The sequence below is a fragment of the Camelus bactrianus genome, chromosome 19, assembly GCF_048773025.1.
Source record: "Camelus bactrianus isolate YW-2024 breed Bactrian camel chromosome 19, ASM4877302v1, whole genome shotgun sequence".
NCBI classification, from domain to species: Eukaryota; Metazoa; Chordata; class Mammalia; order Artiodactyla; family Camelidae; genus Camelus; species Camelus bactrianus.
This window is the reverse complement of record NC_133557.1, coordinates 10,911,553-10,928,147: the sequence shown is the minus strand read 5'-3', so window position 1 is coordinate 10,928,147 and position 16,595 is coordinate 10,911,553. Positions and strand designations below refer to the sequence as shown.

Sequence of the window (16,595 nt, the reverse complement as noted above, 5' to 3'; positions counted from 1 at the left end):
AACAAGGCCAGAGTCTGCTGGCAGAGTTCATTCTTGCTGAGAGGAGGTGGGGGAGTCAGCCTTTGGTCTATTAAGACCTTCAACTGATTGGATGAGGCCCACTCACATTATGGAGGGAAATCTACTTTACTCTGATTTAAAGTCCACTGATTTAAATGTTAATCTCATCCAATAAAAAAAACCTTTACAGAAACATGCAGAATAATGTTTGACCAAATATCTGGACTCAGTGGCCCAGCCAAATAAACATACAAAACAAAACATCACAGTACCAAACTGATCTCTTCAGAGATTGTTCCAATTTATGTAAGATTACTGTCCACAGGTCCCAAAGATGAGCAAATCAGTGCCTTTGGACAAGACTTCCAGATGTGGCCTTGAAGGGGGTGGGTGTAGCTCAGTGGTAGAACATGTGCTTAGCATGCACAAGGTCCCAGGTACAAGCCCTGATACCTCCACTAAAAAAAATAAAAATAAATGATAATAAACCTAATTACCTCCCCCCAATAAACAAACAAGTAAACAAATGTGTCCATGAGATTTTGTGTGCCTGAGACCATGGGAATCTAATATAAAGAGAATTCACTGAATGTCAGAACAGGAAGGTAACTAAAATGCAATCAAGTTAAATCTGTTCATATTACAGATGGGGAAACTGAGACTGGAGACGGAAATTGGTCACTGGTCACTGGTCTGTGCTGCCTGTGAACCATGGGGTCCTGCTTGTTCAGAAACAGGATCCTGAGAGACCTGGTAGGAATCAGCCCAGCAAGGTATCCAGTGCAGGTCCCCATCAGGTGCTCTGTGAGAGCTGGGCCTAACTGGCTGCGGGGTGGATTCTAAGGAGCCCCTTGCCCTGCCCAGTTCAGGTTCTCCCACCCCAGCTGGTCACCACAGTGGCTTCCTGGTGGTTCCACCCCAGTCTTCATTCTTACAGCTTCTACAACCTGGCCTGTTGCCTGCATGAACATTCTCATGGATAAGACTCATGTCAGCCAGCAGATCCAAATGCTCTGCTGGCGTCCAGGGTAACGTCCAAACTCCAGGCATGCCAAGCCCAGCGGTCTGGCCCTGCCTAATTCTCCCACTACCTCCTCTGCCTCATGGCAGGTATCCTGTCCTGCAGCATCTGGTCTACCAGACTGCACCAGCCACACCATGAGGCCCTCTGCCTCTCCTCCCCTTAGGCCCACAGAGATCCCCCATACTTCAGATGTAGGGTTCAGGGCACTTCTGAGGGCCTCCCCTGACGGCACCAGTCCATGATGAGCACTCCTCAGGTCCACTACCTCTGCTGCAGGGCCAGAAGTGTAGGCTCTGGAGTCAGACCTCTCGGGTTCCATTCCTGGCCCCTCAGCTCTGCCCCTGTGTGACCTCAGGCACGCTTCTAAACTCTCAGAACTTTAGTTTCCCCATTTGTAAAACTGGTACAGTTCTCACCTCACAAGGTTATCCAACAGATCACCTAGCACAATGTCTGCTCAGCTAACAGTGAGCTCTTCATTATCAAGTTATTGTAATTGCTTCTAGAATTCTCTTCTCCACTAGCCTGTGAGCTTCTGGATAGGAGGCTTGCTTTTCCACTCAGTAACCCCAACACCTGCACAGTCAGCTCCACTGCTCCCCACTCCCACCTGGTAGCAGGGTTACAGGCCCTGTTGTTAGTAGAAGCGAGGATGTAGGCAGGACTGTTAACAAACCTGCCTGGCTTTAGAAGAATAATATAAATCTGGGTAAGTTGGTTTGATTATTGGTCAGGGTTTTTTTAATTAATTAATTTTCTTAATGGAGGTCCTGGGGATTAAACCCAGGACCTCTTGCACACTAAGCACATACTCTACCACTGAGCTATACCCACCTGCTGATTGTTGGTCAGTTTTAACACGGATCATAGATAAGACTTTAGCATACAGTGACTGGGCTGGGCACCCATCTTCCAGGGACCACCTCCCTAGAGCAGGTAAACGCCTTGCTCCCTGACTCCACGAACATTCTTGGAGCGCCTCCTACGGGCCAGAGCTCCCCCAGACCCTGTGGGAACGGGGTGATGAGCTGTGCACACAGATAACTAACTGCCCCTCTCTTTTCAGTGACCTGATTTCTATGCAAGAGGAGATTATATCCTCCCCTCCATTTGCTATAGTTCAGATCCCACTGTGAACTCCAGGAACTACTCCAGTCCCACGGTGGTATTGAAATTTTGTCACAAATATAATCTATCGAATCAGGGGCATTGATCAGGGCCCTAGACTGCTGGGAAGGGATTTTGCTGCAGTGCTGGGGGATTTGAGCAGATTCTTTCTTACTGTTAACACTTCATCTTTGTATCGATTCCCCCTTGTTCCTATTCTGCTTAGAAATCTGCTGTCCGTTAACCTAGTCTTTGGCTGCAAGTTATTCCTATTTGACATTTTATTTACTTTTGGAGCGTGGTGTTCATTAAGATGGCAATGGTCAGGCCCAGAGAAGATCAACCAGAAATATCTGTATTTTTTCCCTGGAGGAAAAAGGACTGTTGGGTTGGGGTTGGGGAGGCATTCACTGTTCAGTTCTGACACAGCATACTTGGTCTTTTCTGGGTTGTGTTTTTTCACATTTGTCATATTTCACAAACATATTTCAGGATTTCTGTGGAAAGTGCTACAGATAATGCCTGATGGGTGATACCTTATATTTGCGCAACACTAGACTTTGTTTTTTTGAGGGGAGTCAAGTTTATTAAGGCATAATTTCCATACAGTAAAATTCACCCTTTTTAAGTGTACAGTTCAATGAGTTTTGCAAAACATCTACAGTCATGTAACCACCACCTCAGTCAACAGATGAAATATTTCCATCACCCCATCACTGCCAAAAGTTCCCTCAGGGGTCTTTATAGTCAATCCCCTCCCCTCCCCACTAGTCCTGGCAACCACTAACCTGATTCCTGTCCCCAGTGTCCTCTTCCAGGACGTGTATAAATGAAATAATTCAGTACATAGCCAAGCTTCTTCCACTTAGCGTAATGTCTTTCAGATCCATCTATGTTATTGACATGTCAGTAGATTTTTTTCTTTTTTATACCTGGCTACAACCCAGTTTTGTTTCGTTTTGTTTTATCTGTTTACCAGTGACCAGTGGAATGGTTGTATCCTGCTTTGGTGATTATGAATAAAGAACAGCACTGTAACTCCCAGAGTTCATTCCTTCACATACATCATCTTGTTTGAAGCTCAGGACCCCCTGAGAGTTGGGTGTGGTTGCACCAGTGTCTAAGAAAAAGGGACACAGCAAGGGTTACATTGCATGAGATCACCTGGCAATAACTGGAACTTTGGTCTTCTAACTCCCAACTAGAAAGGACTTTTTGTTTGGTTTTTACCAAGATACAATTCACATTCCATAGAATTCCAATTAGAAAGGTTTTAACAGAACTTACCTAAATTAGGAAGTATTACAAAATCAAACCCCCACTGAAACATCTCCATGAATGTTTTATTTCTCACCCTGTGTTAAAGCAAGAGGAAACTTAAAACACCATCTCTTGATCCAAATGGGCCTCTTTTGAACCGTGGGTAACCCAGTGATGAATAAAAAGTACTAGTCCGAAAAAGACTAAAATTGACAATAGCAAATGATTGGAAACAATCTAGTAGCAGGCAATGGGAGCTTAGTTTATATACTTGGCGGTAGGTGTATGTGATGGGAATAATGTGCAGCCATTGAAACGGATGTTGTAGAAGACAGTATGATGGATCATGGTCATGATGTGTAGGCAAAGAAATCAGGTTACAAAACAGTAAGATTAAGGTGAACCTACTCTTGTACAAAATGTTTACATGTAAATAAACTAGTAAGGGGATGAAAAGGAAAACAGTATCAGTGGTTATTTCCAGGCTGTGGAATTACAGGGTTTTTTAATTTTTTCTTTTGTTTCTCTGTAGTTTATGCATTTTTCAAGAAAAGCACAAATGAGTGTGCTCTATTATAGAGATAATACATGAAAGGCACACAGTAAAAAATTCAAACAGACCTGAAAAAGTAAAAACAGCCTCCTTCCCTACCCCCCGGATTGCTAAGAACATCTGTTACTTTTGTTAACAAGTTTTTTTTTCAACCAAAACAACTAAACTTCCTTCACACCAACTACCTGGACTATTTCTAGATTCCTTGTTCCTAAGGAGGCCGTGGTGACTACCCGGGGCTGATCTGGGCCCATAACCTGGGCTTTGTCTTCGACAGGTGGTCCCGCTTCTTTCTCTCTCGGGGCCCCTCTGGGCCCAGCTCCTCTCCATGGCTTTTCATTTCTGCTTCCCTAGGTCAGTCCCTGAAGCCAGACAGGAGATTCAGAAAAGCTTTCGTCAGAGCACCGCTTTCATAAATTGAGGAGAGAAAGCAAAGGGGAGGAAGAGGGTAGAGAGAGAAGCTTTTGCCCTTTCCCTCCCAGAGCTCGCGTTGCCTCCTTTCATGCTTCCTGCTAACGTGGCAGAATGAGCCTGAGCTATGGAGTCAGATTGGGTTCACATCCGCCTCTCACCATCTGTGTTCACGGATGCGCACACTCAGTGAGAATATTTTGGCCTCCAGTCTGTGTGTGACCCGAGAAGTTTTGCTTCACCCCTCCTCTCCAGTTCACCTGTGAAATGGAGATAATGTCGACCTCGCAGGGTAATTGTGAGGATTGAACAAGGTGGTCTCCGTGGGACACTGAGCCCAGCACCTGCTTCAGAGTGTGCACCACCGTCACTGCTGTCACTTAGTACTCAAGCCACGGTATTCAGAGAAAAGGGGAAACGAAACATTCACTGCCAGTAGGTAGCTGCCCCACCCCTGATATTTTCACCCCAGGACTAAATGAGTCGCTAGACTAGTGGTTCTCAAAGTGTGGTCCCAGGACCAATAGCATGAGCATCACCTAAGAACTTGCTAGAAATGCAAATTCTTGGGCCCTGGTCTAGACCTACTGGATCAGGAACTCTGGGAGTGTGACCTAGCCCTCTGCGTGGTAACCAGCCCTTGGAGGGCAATTGTGTTGCATGCTAGCATGTGGGAGCCACTGGGCTTCACCATCCCCTGCCTTTGAGAGCCCCTAATAACATCTTAAATAAACAGAGGATACAACCAGCCCAGTGGGCCCCTCCAAGACCCTACCTCTTACAGAGATGCCTCTGGATTGGGCTGTGGTGTCTTGAAAGCAACCCCAAAGTTAGGGCTGTCCCCCGAAACGCCGTGGGACTCAGCCAACCTTGAATTCAGTGAAGAGTGTCCTCTGTTCTCTTGGATTAGGGGGTTCCTCGATTTCTTCATCCTGCTGCATAAAACAGGCAGGTTTGGGACTCTGTGGCGTGCTCTGGTCTGGGTGGAGGAGGGAAGGGGAGACAGACTCTTGCCTTCGTACCCTGGGACGTTCAGTTCTGGCAGTGATTCTCTGAGCTGCTCACTGTTTCTGGCAGCCCCAATTTCAAATATTTTGGCACTTGATCCCTTTGGGGGCCCTTATACTTGTTAGGCCTTTTCCATGGGTTTTTGGTTTGGAAGCGATGGTCCCTGTAACTGTACAAGGCACGGTGCCGCAGTGTTGCGGTGGCGCAGTGAATTAGGAGACCTGCCAGCCACTCATCCTCAAGGGATTTGAAATAAAGAAGCTCAAGCAACACAGGAAATTGTCGGTCCACGTGGGCGGGTTGTGAGCGGTGGACAAGGAGGACTCTGGCTTACAGTGCCCGGTGAGGAGAGGTGGCCAGGTGCTGCAGGCTGGGCCAGGGTCAGGGAGTGGTCGCTTTGCCCTGACAAGCCTCAAGAGGGGGATCCTGGGGCCACGCTTCGCCTTTCACGTGGCCTGTGTGTTAACGGAGCTCAAGAAGCTGCCTCTGGCCTCTTTGGAGAGACCCGTTTACCTACTGTTGACTAAATAAAGGCTTAGAGAGGCTTATGGAATAAGGCTGCTTTTACATCAAAGGGCTCTTACAAAACAGCTTGGTGATGAGTTAAGTACAAATGAATCAGAAACAGATGGACTCAATTTCCTAGAAAATACCCCTGGGCTTCAACAAGAAGAGGGAAAGTGCTCAGCCAAAGGCATTGTGGGTTTTCGTTGATCCTAAAATATGCTCAACGATTTTGCCTGAAACAGAGCTGAGATGTGGGGACCGTCAGGCTCCAAGTCATTAGAAACTCCAGCTGGACTCCAGCCAGCACATCAGCTGATTCCCAGCGGCCCCTCCCCAGCTCTCCTCGGTGGCCCGGGAGAAGACCCCTTTGGCTTGGTCCTGCTCTGGGTTTGCAAGCCTGGGCAGAAAAGCCAGTGAGACCTTCCTCTTTCCACGTCGGTGCCCTGACTATAAGATGCAGGAGTTAATTTAGATGATCTCTAAAGGCCTTTTCCACACAGGTGTTCCATGAGTAATAATAACAGTAATAATTACCACCGTTTACTGAGTGATTCCTTATGCCAGGCACTGCTGTGCTAAGGGCTTTATATGCTGTGGCTTGTTTTCCTGCTTTTAGCAGCCCCGAGGTAGAACTATAATTATCTCCATTGTACAGATGAGGAGACTTGAGGCTCAGAGAGTTAAATAGCTTGCCCAAAGGCCCACGGTTGGTATATGGTAGAGTCTGGATTTTGACCAAGTGGTAGGGCAACTCTTGGTAATTTCTAGCCCATCTATTCCCAGATTTCCATTCTTGTGGCGACTTTCTCATCCTTGGGTTGGTACTGAATAATCTCCTCTCTGACTGCCCTGCCTCCGGCTGTCTGTTCTCCAACAAGTCTTTAGAGCCTTGGCCAAAGTAACCCCAAAATAGAACTTGTCCTTGCTTACCCTAAGTTCCCCCAGACCCTTACAGGCCTCTGTTAGATGCTGGGGATGCACAATCTTGCTCCCAGGGAGGAGGACAGTGACTCCAGGGCAGCATGATAGATGCCCACTGGAGCAGACGTGTGGGACACGCCCTAGGAGCCCTGGTGGAGCCGCCTGACTAGCTGGGTGAGGCCCCAGCAGGAGTGAGGCAGGCTGGCGAGGTGGGGTGACGGCACTGCTGTGGGGAACAGTGCTCCCTTTGCAGGAAGGTGGGAAGCCACGTGGCACTTGTGGAAGAACAGGAGGTAATTAAAGATGAAGGAAGCCCAGGTGAGTGTTGGCCAACAGCAGGCGAGGAGGCTGGGAAGGTAGGGACCAGATCTTCCAGCTAAACGGAGTGATGAACAGGGGTTAAGCAGGAAAGTGACAGGAGCATCTGTGTCCTGCCTTCTGGCCTGGCCCGCCTCCTTGCTGTCTCCCAGCTCCGGTGGGAGTGAAGACGTTAAGGGCAGGGAATTGTCCAGCACAGCCTGTAGCAAGCGCTCAGTCAGTGTTCACCTGAACATCTGCCTCCTGCAGGAAGGTCTGACTTGGGTCAGCTAGAACAGTCTAGAAAGCCAGCATCTAGCATCTGGGGTTCTAACCCTGGCTGCACCAGAGAATCACCTGGGAAATGTGTGAGCCACACCAGCCCTTGGATCAGGATCTCCAGTGGCAGAGGGGCCTGGCCTCAGCGTTTTTCGAAGCTGCTCATGTAGACGCAGCGCACAGCCAGGGTTGGAATGCCCGCAGCCTTCGCTGTACATCAGTCTCCCAGGTGCTTGCCTCGCCCCAGCCCAGGCCTGTGAAATCAGCACGGGACAGAGCGGGCAGGGGTCAGGGCAGCTGCGTTTTTCACAGGTTCCCGCATGATTCTAATGTACACATAATGCTGAGAACCCTTGATCATATCATTTGGATATACTTGCCTTGGCTTCTAAAGTAGGTCTGAGCCCTGGTGGGTCAGTGGTGATTAGAGAGTGATCAGAAGGGTGACCCAGATGCAGCTTGAAGCCCTTCTCATGAAGCAGTGAGTGTTTGATGGCTGCCACTCTTGGGGGCACAGATGATACAGGTCAGGGCAGTCTCAGAGTCTCTTACAGAACTCTCTTATCCAGCACCCATGGCACTGCGCCCTGCTGGCTGGGTGGGGACGCAAGGCCCTGTACCTGGGCTCCGAACTCCGACTCCACCCTTATCCTCCAGGGCTCTTCTGAGCCTCTCTGTCATCAACACCAAATAGGAATGATGAGTGAGGAAGACATGTTCTGATCACTTAACTGCTCAACTTAGTGGTATGGTCAGCAGATAAAGGGACTGGAGTGCCAGCCTGGGGGTTTCTCATTGTATGCAGGAAGAAATCATTCAGTTATTCATGTAACAAATATTTACCAAGAGTTTTACATCACAGTAAGACCAACCTCACAGCCTTTCTTTCCCAGGGGAGACAGACAGTAGCTAGGTGAAGAGGTACATGGTTAACTTGTAATATGAGTTGGGATGGGAACAATTTTCATACAAGGATAGGGAATAACGTTGGGGGAATTCTCACGTGGTCAGGAAAGGACTCTTGGAGGTGACAAGGAATCTAGTCCTGTGGGATGGTAGGGAGCCTGACAATGAATGGAAGGTAGAGGAGTGGCATATGCAAAGGCCCCGAGGCATGCTTGGTGTGTTTGAGAAACAGGGAGGCCAGAGTGGTTGCAGAAGGAGAGCAAGGGGGAGGGTGATGAGGGCGGAGGGTAGCAGGGTCCAGGCACACAGGACTGTAATAAAGAATCCAGTTCTTCAGCAGGAGAATAACCTGCCTTTTATCTCCTGAGTAAGAGAGTACATCAGGGTTTGATTGATGGGAAGTGAGAGGAGCATGGAATATCGTCATTTCAAGGACATGGGCTTCGAGTTTGAACTCACGTGTGACCTGGGGCAAGTTGCCTCCCCTCTGTGGCCCCCAGTTTCCTTTGTGGAAGGATCGGCCACACAGTCTGTGTTTAGCTGTGTCTAGTAAGGTATCCTGGGAGCTTCCAGCTGTCCGCTGCCCAAACATAAACTGAAGATAAAGAAGTGCCCACCACTCGCATGGCTGTGACACTGAAAACCCTTTGGAAGCAGTGTCACCGACGTTTGTTCATAATTGAGTGAAGTCGTCGCTCTTTTTGACTCAGCTGTTGTCCCCAGGGCAGACCCGTAAATGCTGATTTACTGAGGCTGAGCTGGCCTTATTTCACGATGGTCTCATTTGTCTTTATCCCAGGAGAAAAGTGAAGTGGCTGGGGGAGGCGGGAGGGGGGCCAGAGGCGCGGGGGTTGTGGAGCTGGCTGGGGGACAGTGGCTGGGGTGAGGCTGGGAGCTGGGCGCTGGGAAGGTGTCATATTTTATGAATGATTTCCTGACAGGTAGAGAGGCTGACTCAGCTGGCAGCCTCTCGTGGGTTGGTGTGTGGGGCCTGCTTTTCCGGAGCTGAATACTAATCTGCCTGGGGCAGCTGGCTCCAGGGAAGGAAGGCCCCCAGCTCAGTGGGGAGGGCAACTGTGCATCTTTGGCGGTTTGGTTTTTCTCCCCTAGAACGGAGCTTTTCTTAGCCTGTCCAGGGTAGGCTTGGGGGGGGGGGCGGGACTCACCAGGCCTCTCCCCTCCTCCTCCTCTTTCTTCTCCTTCTCCCCCCTCTTCTCCACACCCCTCCTCAGAGGCCTCCTGTCAGCAGCTTTCAGCTCCACTGCCCGCCTGGAGCCTCCGCCTGCACTGCCTTCAGCAGACCTGTGCCTGTGCAAGTGGGTGAAGGCAGCTCCCCACAAACCAGGAGGCTCTTGGGGGTTGGGATGGGGGCCGAGCTCTCAGGAAACTAGGGAGGCAGAAGCAAGGAGGGATTCTGCCTCCTCCATCCAGGTACCAGCTCCCCAGAGCGCTCTCCCTGGAGAATTCCAGTGCTCTCTCTGCCATCTCCCCCGGGTCAGAGAAACCATTCCAGACAGAAGCCCTGTGCTTGTGGCCAGTGTGGGAGGATTTTCAAGCCTGTCTCAAAGCCTGGGCAGAAGACGTGTGTTTCTGAGCCTGGATGTATTTGCCGTCACAGAGGGAAGCGGGGAGGGAGTCTGCAGAGTGTCTGACCACGTGCAAGGCATCAGGAAAGCCTGCCAGGGGTCCAAGGGGAGCTTTCCATCCTGGAGACACTGTATTTCCCTGAATTCTTACTGTAACATTAAGAAGAAGTTATTATTTTCCCAATTTTTTACAGATGAGGAAATCAGCTCAGAGAGGGAAATTTATTTGCCCACAGTCACACAGCAATTAAGTCGGGGAGTGAGGTTTCAAACCAGTCTGCCCAGCACTGAAGCCATTCCTTATACTTCACTCCCTGCCTTTGGAGGGAAAGCCTGCGAAGAAGGTGAATTTGGAGGAGGAGCCCATCTTCTTGGTGCCAGAAAAGAAGTGTGGGATGGGGGAGTCAAGAGACTTGAGTCTAACCTGCTGCATGATTCTGAGTAAACTATGCCCTTTCTCTGCTCCTCTGTTACCCCATCTGGATCAGAAAAGGTTTAAACTCGATGCTTTTGAGATCCCTGGTCCTGCCTGCATTTTCTCCTGAAACCATCTTGCCAAGGCCCAGAGCCTTGAAGGGGACTTGAACACTGGCTGGCCTGAGAGTCCTGGCCAGCTGTGGCCACCAGGGCACATTCCTAGGGGCCTTCCATCTCCCTGAGGGGCTCTCAAGGCTCAGGGAAGGAGAGGCACTGCTGGCAAATGGAAGCCGAGCCCCGATCCCAGCTTGGTCTGGAGGGTGGTCTGCTGATGTTGGCCAGAGCCTCAGAGTGCCGGGCCCATGGCCCATGTTTCTGCCTCCATCCTGAGGGCTCAGGGAGAGAAGGAAGCCCAGTGCTCTGGGACACATGCACTCGCGCACACTCGCACACCCTGCTTCCTTCTTGTGAGGTGTTGATTAGATTGGGCCTCCTTTAATTATCAACACTTGGCAATTTGCAGGAGACTGACTGCAGGTGGTGGGGGCAGAGGGGAGGAGGCAGCCTCTGGAGGGCCAAGGAAATCTAGCTGCTGAGAAGCATCTGGGTCACCGGCTCCTCCTCCCAGGCTTGTCTGCAGGCCACGTCAGGCTTGCTCTCTGGTCCTGGTCTTTGTGCCACACCCCAGAAAGAGGTCCCGGCTAGCAGGCAGAGAACAGGCAGAGTAGCAAGGGTGGCTGGTGATGCTGGAAATAAGATGGAACAAATGCCTATCAGCAAGTTTAAGCAACTGGTGCCAAGAAGCCCCATCACTGTTACCTTGTGGGGGAGCATCTCTGGAACCAATGTGCCAGCTTCCTCCTTCCAGACCTACCCTTACTGCCTGGTGGCCTGTGGACAAGGCACTCACCTCTCTGTGCCTCAGTTTTCCCATCTCTGAAATGGGAACAGTCTACTCTGGGGCTATTGGGGGTGTACACGAAGCCAAGTGTGTCTTCTTGGCACCCGTGGTGAGCTGGTCAGTGGCAGCTGTCGCTGCTGGGGTGGCTGTTGTGGTTGGTGTGACACCTCACCCAGCCCCCCTCTTGCATTGTGTTGGACACAGCCCCTGGATGGAGACGACCATCTCCTTCTTCCCCTAGGACTTCCATCTGAGCACCTGAACGGTACCTGCTTCTTCACACATCTGTCTCGTAGACAGTGCAGTCCTGGAATTCTAGGGCTGTGCCCCCCGCAGCCCACACCCATTCCTGTTGGGTGGATGTTTTGACAGTCCCAGCAGGGGGAGGGGGGAGGCTGGGCTTCCCCACTGCTACCGCTCTGCACTCCCCCCTCTACTCGGCTACCTCTAGGTGATGTGGCCACTTCAGAAAGCCCGTGGCACCCGGGGGAGAAGCGGAGTGTTGCCCAGACCACCTTGGGAAGGAGCCGGGCTGCAGCTCACGCACTTCCTCTTCCATCCACACCTGCCACATCCTGGACGTGGTTTCTGTTCCTCTGCGAGAGCTGATAAACCTGCGGGCGCACAGGGAGGCCCGGAGCCACTCCCCAGTACACCTCCCCCCTTAGCCTTCTAGAAGGCCCCAAACCTCAGAGGTGCTTGGTATGTGGTTGCTGGATACCTGCTGGGGTGGGGTTTTCTTCCCAGGCACCAACACAGTAGAGAGGAGAGCCGGCTAAGTAACAGCGACACCCTGAGTCACAGCACTGCAGGCTTCTGCCACTGAGTGTGAACTCGTGCTGGGCTTACGGGACACAGATTGGAGGTGAAACGTCCGTGGGGAGCTGGAGCTCTTTGAGGGCACACATGTTCTCAGCACTGCCCAGCCCCCGCATTTTGGTGACGGCTCTAATCAATGGCGAGCAGCGAGGCCCAGGATGGTACAACGCAGCTGCTGCAGACTGACTCGGCTGTTGGGCTGCCCTCTGGTTGGGGGGTGTATCCTCGGGCCGCGTTGGTACAGCCTCCACTCTCTCTGAGCCTCTACCATTTTCCAGGCACTGGGCTGCATCCTGGAGATGCCAAGATCCAACTCAACTCACTCTTTTGAGCATTTGCTACCCACCAGGCCCTGGGCCTCTGCAATGGTGGTGCAGCCCCTGCCCCGGTAAACCCCAGGGTGGATGTGTGACCCACACCAGGTGATTCATTTGAAAAGAGGGTTGGGTACCTTGAATGGGGGCAGTTAGGAAGGGAGCAGCCAACTAGCCACAGGGCCATGCACGAATCACCTGGTTCTGTGCCTCAGTTTCCCCATCTGTCAGGCTGTCCTGCAGGATGCAGCCCCGGAGTCACACTCTCTGGGGCTCCTGCAGCCTGCCAGGCTGACTCTTCCTCATTAGTCAGGTCTCAGCCGAAGTGTTTCCTGCCAGAGGCCTTCTCTCACCACCCAGCCTCTGCCCCTGTCCCTCCCCCACTGTTCCTTCTGACAGCAGGTGCAGCAGAATGTTTGTGATGTGCTGCCCCTTGTATGGTCTTCCTCTCCTTAGCCCAGAGCTTGGCACTGAATCAATACTTGCTGAATGAATGAATGAATGAATGAATGAATCTGCCAGATCCCGTGGGGCCTTGCTCACCACGCCAAGGGCTGCCCCCTGGAGAAGGGGAAAGGCTGGAAGGTTAAATGAGGCAGCAACAAGAAGACCACAACTGTGTTGTTGAAAAGCCCCCCTGTCAGCCTGTGAGCGGTGAGGAGAGGGAGCCCTGCGGCAGCAGAGAGGCTGTCACTGGCTCCTTTTTCTTCCACCTTCTCCTCTGCACCTCACCCCTTCCAAAGTGGAGTTGTTTCAGCTCAGAGCCCAGTTCCTCATGAACTGTCATTGTAAACAGCCTGGAGGCCAGGAAAAAGATTCTTTTAAGTTCTCTTTTCCTCCTTGAAAGACTAGCTTAATGAAAAACGACTGCACTGGGGGTAGAGGAAAGTGCAGCCGGTCTGCGCTGAGAGGGGCGCAGAGAGAGGCACTCCCAGTGCCGGGAACAGGCCAGGTGCCTGACACACAGCGGGACTGGGAAGTGGCTGTCAGAGTGTCCGGGAGCGATGGGAGGGCGGGAAGGGGCTGCAGGGTGCTCACAGGCCTTGAGGGAGGGCAGGAGGAAGGACACCTGGAGACTCAGAGGGAGTAGCTCGGGGAGACTGGGGCCTGTGAGGAGGCGTCTGCACTTCCTGTCGCTGGGTGGGCACCGGACTGTTTCCCAGGGCGAGCGGTGGCCCATTGCTAACAAGGCGCCGGCTATCCCCTGAGCCCAGCTTCCGGCCACACAGTGGGGGGTCTCTAGCAGAGGGTGTGGGGGTGGGAAGGAACCCGCGGGTTGATGACTGATGACTTTATCTGAGGAATCCTTGCCTGGACTTTGGGGGTGGTGTTGGTGGGGAACCATGGCCCACCAGGAGGGCCCCAGAACTGCAGCAGACAGAGATGAGGAGGAGAAGTGGTAGGCTCTCGACAGACCGGAAGGAAAGGTTGTATTTAGAGACATGGAATCAGTGAAATTGCAGAAAGAGGAGGCAGCAGGAGAGGTTAGAGGGCTGAGCACGGGCCTGAGGTCAGGGTTTAGATCGTCGACTTTGTTTAGGTGGCTCTGGCCCCCAGGTCCTCTTCACTCTGCCATCATCTGTTTTATGGCCTGGGCTGTGTGGGCCTCGGTTTCCCCACCCATTCACGGGAATAACGATTTACAGCATCCATTTGTCGTGAAGCCCCCGAAAGACATTGCACAAATCACATCCCAAATTCTAACAAACTGAATTCTGCCCAAGGAGCTTTGAGAGATGGGCCAGAATAAGCCCAGCAGAACAAAATAAGGATATAAGAGTTAGAATTGCCTCTTTTTTTGGCAAGAGGTGTTGTTTGTGAGGAAGGGCGGAGAGGATGCAAAACATGTAGATATTGTCTATAACAAAAGCTTCAGGGGTGAGATGAAGACTAGCACGTCCTTTGAGGTGGGTTGTGTATTGTCATTCATTTTTGTCCTTTAAATCCATGTGCCCTGGGTTAACCTGACCGAGCCCCTGACCCAAAGGTGCCTCCTGGTGGCCAGATATAAAAATACTGATTGTTCTCCCACTTGCTTTTTTCTCTCCCTTGTTAAAACAATGTATTGTACTTTTTTCTGAATACCAGACTAATGCATCCAAATACAATATATTTCCTGTACGACTGGTTCCTAGAAGCACAAGGGCTGGGTGGTGGATGCTAGTGTTTTACATGTAGGCAGGTGACATCTTAAGTCTCTTTCCAAAATAGTTTGCACCAATTTGCAATCCCTTTTTGGTTCAGATAAACACCAAGAAGAGACTGATTGGGTCATTTCCGCAACAGGTCCTGCCCATAAAGTAAAAGGGCTGGATTTTAAAAGAATAAAAGGAAAGTAAGGAAACCAATTCTCTGAACAGCATGGCTCCTGCTTTACACTCAGGGTGAGACCCACCGATGGCTGAGCCAGCAAAGGCTGGGAGAGGCTTGCCAGGCAGTGACCCGTCCAGGGCCACACAGCTAGTGGGTTTTCAAAAGCCTGTCCTATCTCCAAACCCTTTGCTGCCCCCATGACCCCACCATCTTCCCCGGCTTCTTTATTCATCCTACCAACAAACAGCTCTGCCTGGCTACCACCGGCCAGGCTTTCTGCAACATGTAGGAGATGCCACAGCGAGCAAAAGCAGATGTATCCCTGTGCACTTGAAGAATCTCACAAATAAATGCATAATTGCAAACGGAGCCAAGTGGCCCCGGGCAAGAGGCACGGGTGAGTGAAGGGTGAGGGCGCCTGCAGCTGGCCAGGCACAGCTGCTTTTTTCTGTTCTGAGGGCATGGGGTGGCTCTGAGGGGTTTTAAGCAGGGGAGGAAGTGACTGGGTGAAAGATCAGATCAAGCAGAAAGATCAGTGTGTGCGTTCGAAGCTGCTATCTGGGTCTCCCCGTCCGTCACATGTCCCTTGGAGCCCCATCTAGGCCTCTGGGCCTGGGGGACCTGTGGCTGCCAGGGGCGGGGGTGGGTGAGGGGAGCGTGTGGCCGTTGAGCCCACCTCCGGCAGCCAGGTCTGAAGAGCCGGCCGCTTCCGCCCTCTGGTCTCCCTGTGGTTGGCTGCTGGGGCCGGGACACCTCGGGCCAGCGTGGAGGGGAGCTGGCGGGGGCAGCTGGACTGTCCCAGAAGGGGCTGGGGCCTCCTAACTCCCAGCCGGTCTGTGGTTCTGAGGGCCCAGCTCAGCCTCTTCCTGCCATTTGTCCCAGCCCTGGGCCTTATCGGGAAGGAATCTTTCCAGGGCTTCTCCCCGCCCCTCCCCACTTCCTCTCCCCACCCTCCCCCAGGCTGTGAGGGGGACAGAGAGGTGCCTGGCTCTCTGGACAAAGGGGCCTTGGGGTTTGGGTTAGGGGCTTCGTTTATGGACATTCCTCAGCCCCTTCATTCCCAATGGTTTCCTCTCTTCCCCTTCCCGAGTCCTTCCGGGCCTCTGGGGCCTGGCACCCGCATGGCCTCCGCACGACCAGTCAGCAGCCACCTTCCAGCCAGCAGTGTGTGCCAGGCTCCGCACCAGTCAGACGGGGGAAGAGCAGTGGGACGCGCCCTGCCCTCCAGAGCTCACAGCCCAGTGGGAAGATGCAGAACCGCCCCAAGCGAGGGAGAGGAGCACTTTTCTGGAACTGTGTGTGCAAAGGGCTGTGGGCTGGAAGGAAGAAGGGGAGGGTGGGGCCGTGGTCAGAGGAGGAAGAGTCCATGGCTTCCTCCCCAGACTTCCAAACACAGGGTCTGCTGTGATGAGAAACGGGGTTGGGGGGCGGAGAAAGCAAGACACACACACACACACACACACACACACACACAGTCCATTTTCCCCACAAAACTAAAGCTGTTTAATTTGAAGGACTTTTCTTTATTCTGAGATGATGGCCTTCCTGTATTTTTCTTTCCTTTTTTTCAGTGGTTTCATGTCCTTTCCAGAAGGTACTTTGTTGTTTGTTTTTCACTGTGGTTAAAGAGAACATAACATGAATTGTACTCTCTTCACAAACTGGTAAGTGTATGCCCCCGTGCCGGTGCCCAGCGCTGTACAGCGGAGCCCTAGAACTTACTCATCTTGCACGACTGAAACTCTACCCCCACTGAACAGCAACTCCCCATTTCCTCCTCCCCCCAGCCCCTGGCTACCACCGTTCTACTTTCTGTTTCTATGACTTTGACTCCTCTCAATACCTCATCTAAGTGGAACCAGGCAGTACTTGTCCTTCTGTGACTGGCTGATTTCACTTAGCTTGTCCTCAAGTTTTCATCTATGTTGTAGTGTAAGACAGGATTTTCTTCTTTTTAAAGGCTGAATAATAT

The 16,595-nt window shown here is 51.7% G+C and overlaps 1 protein-coding gene across 1 annotated transcript in view; it reads left to right on the top strand.

Moving 5' to 3' along the window:
• The window catches only part of COMMD7 (COMM domain containing 7), a 35,978-nt gene extending 19,513 nt beyond the window's left edge, over window positions 1-16,465 (top strand). The window contains exon 8 of the mRNA XM_074347127.1: window positions 10,054-16,465. Within this exon, the coding sequence (XP_074203228.1) occupies window positions 10,054-10,110 (57 nt within the window). The 3' untranslated portion in view covers window positions 10,111-16,465. The remainder of the gene's footprint in view (window positions 1-10,053) is intronic.
• The last annotated feature ends 130 nt before the right edge of the window (window positions 16,466-16,595 follow it).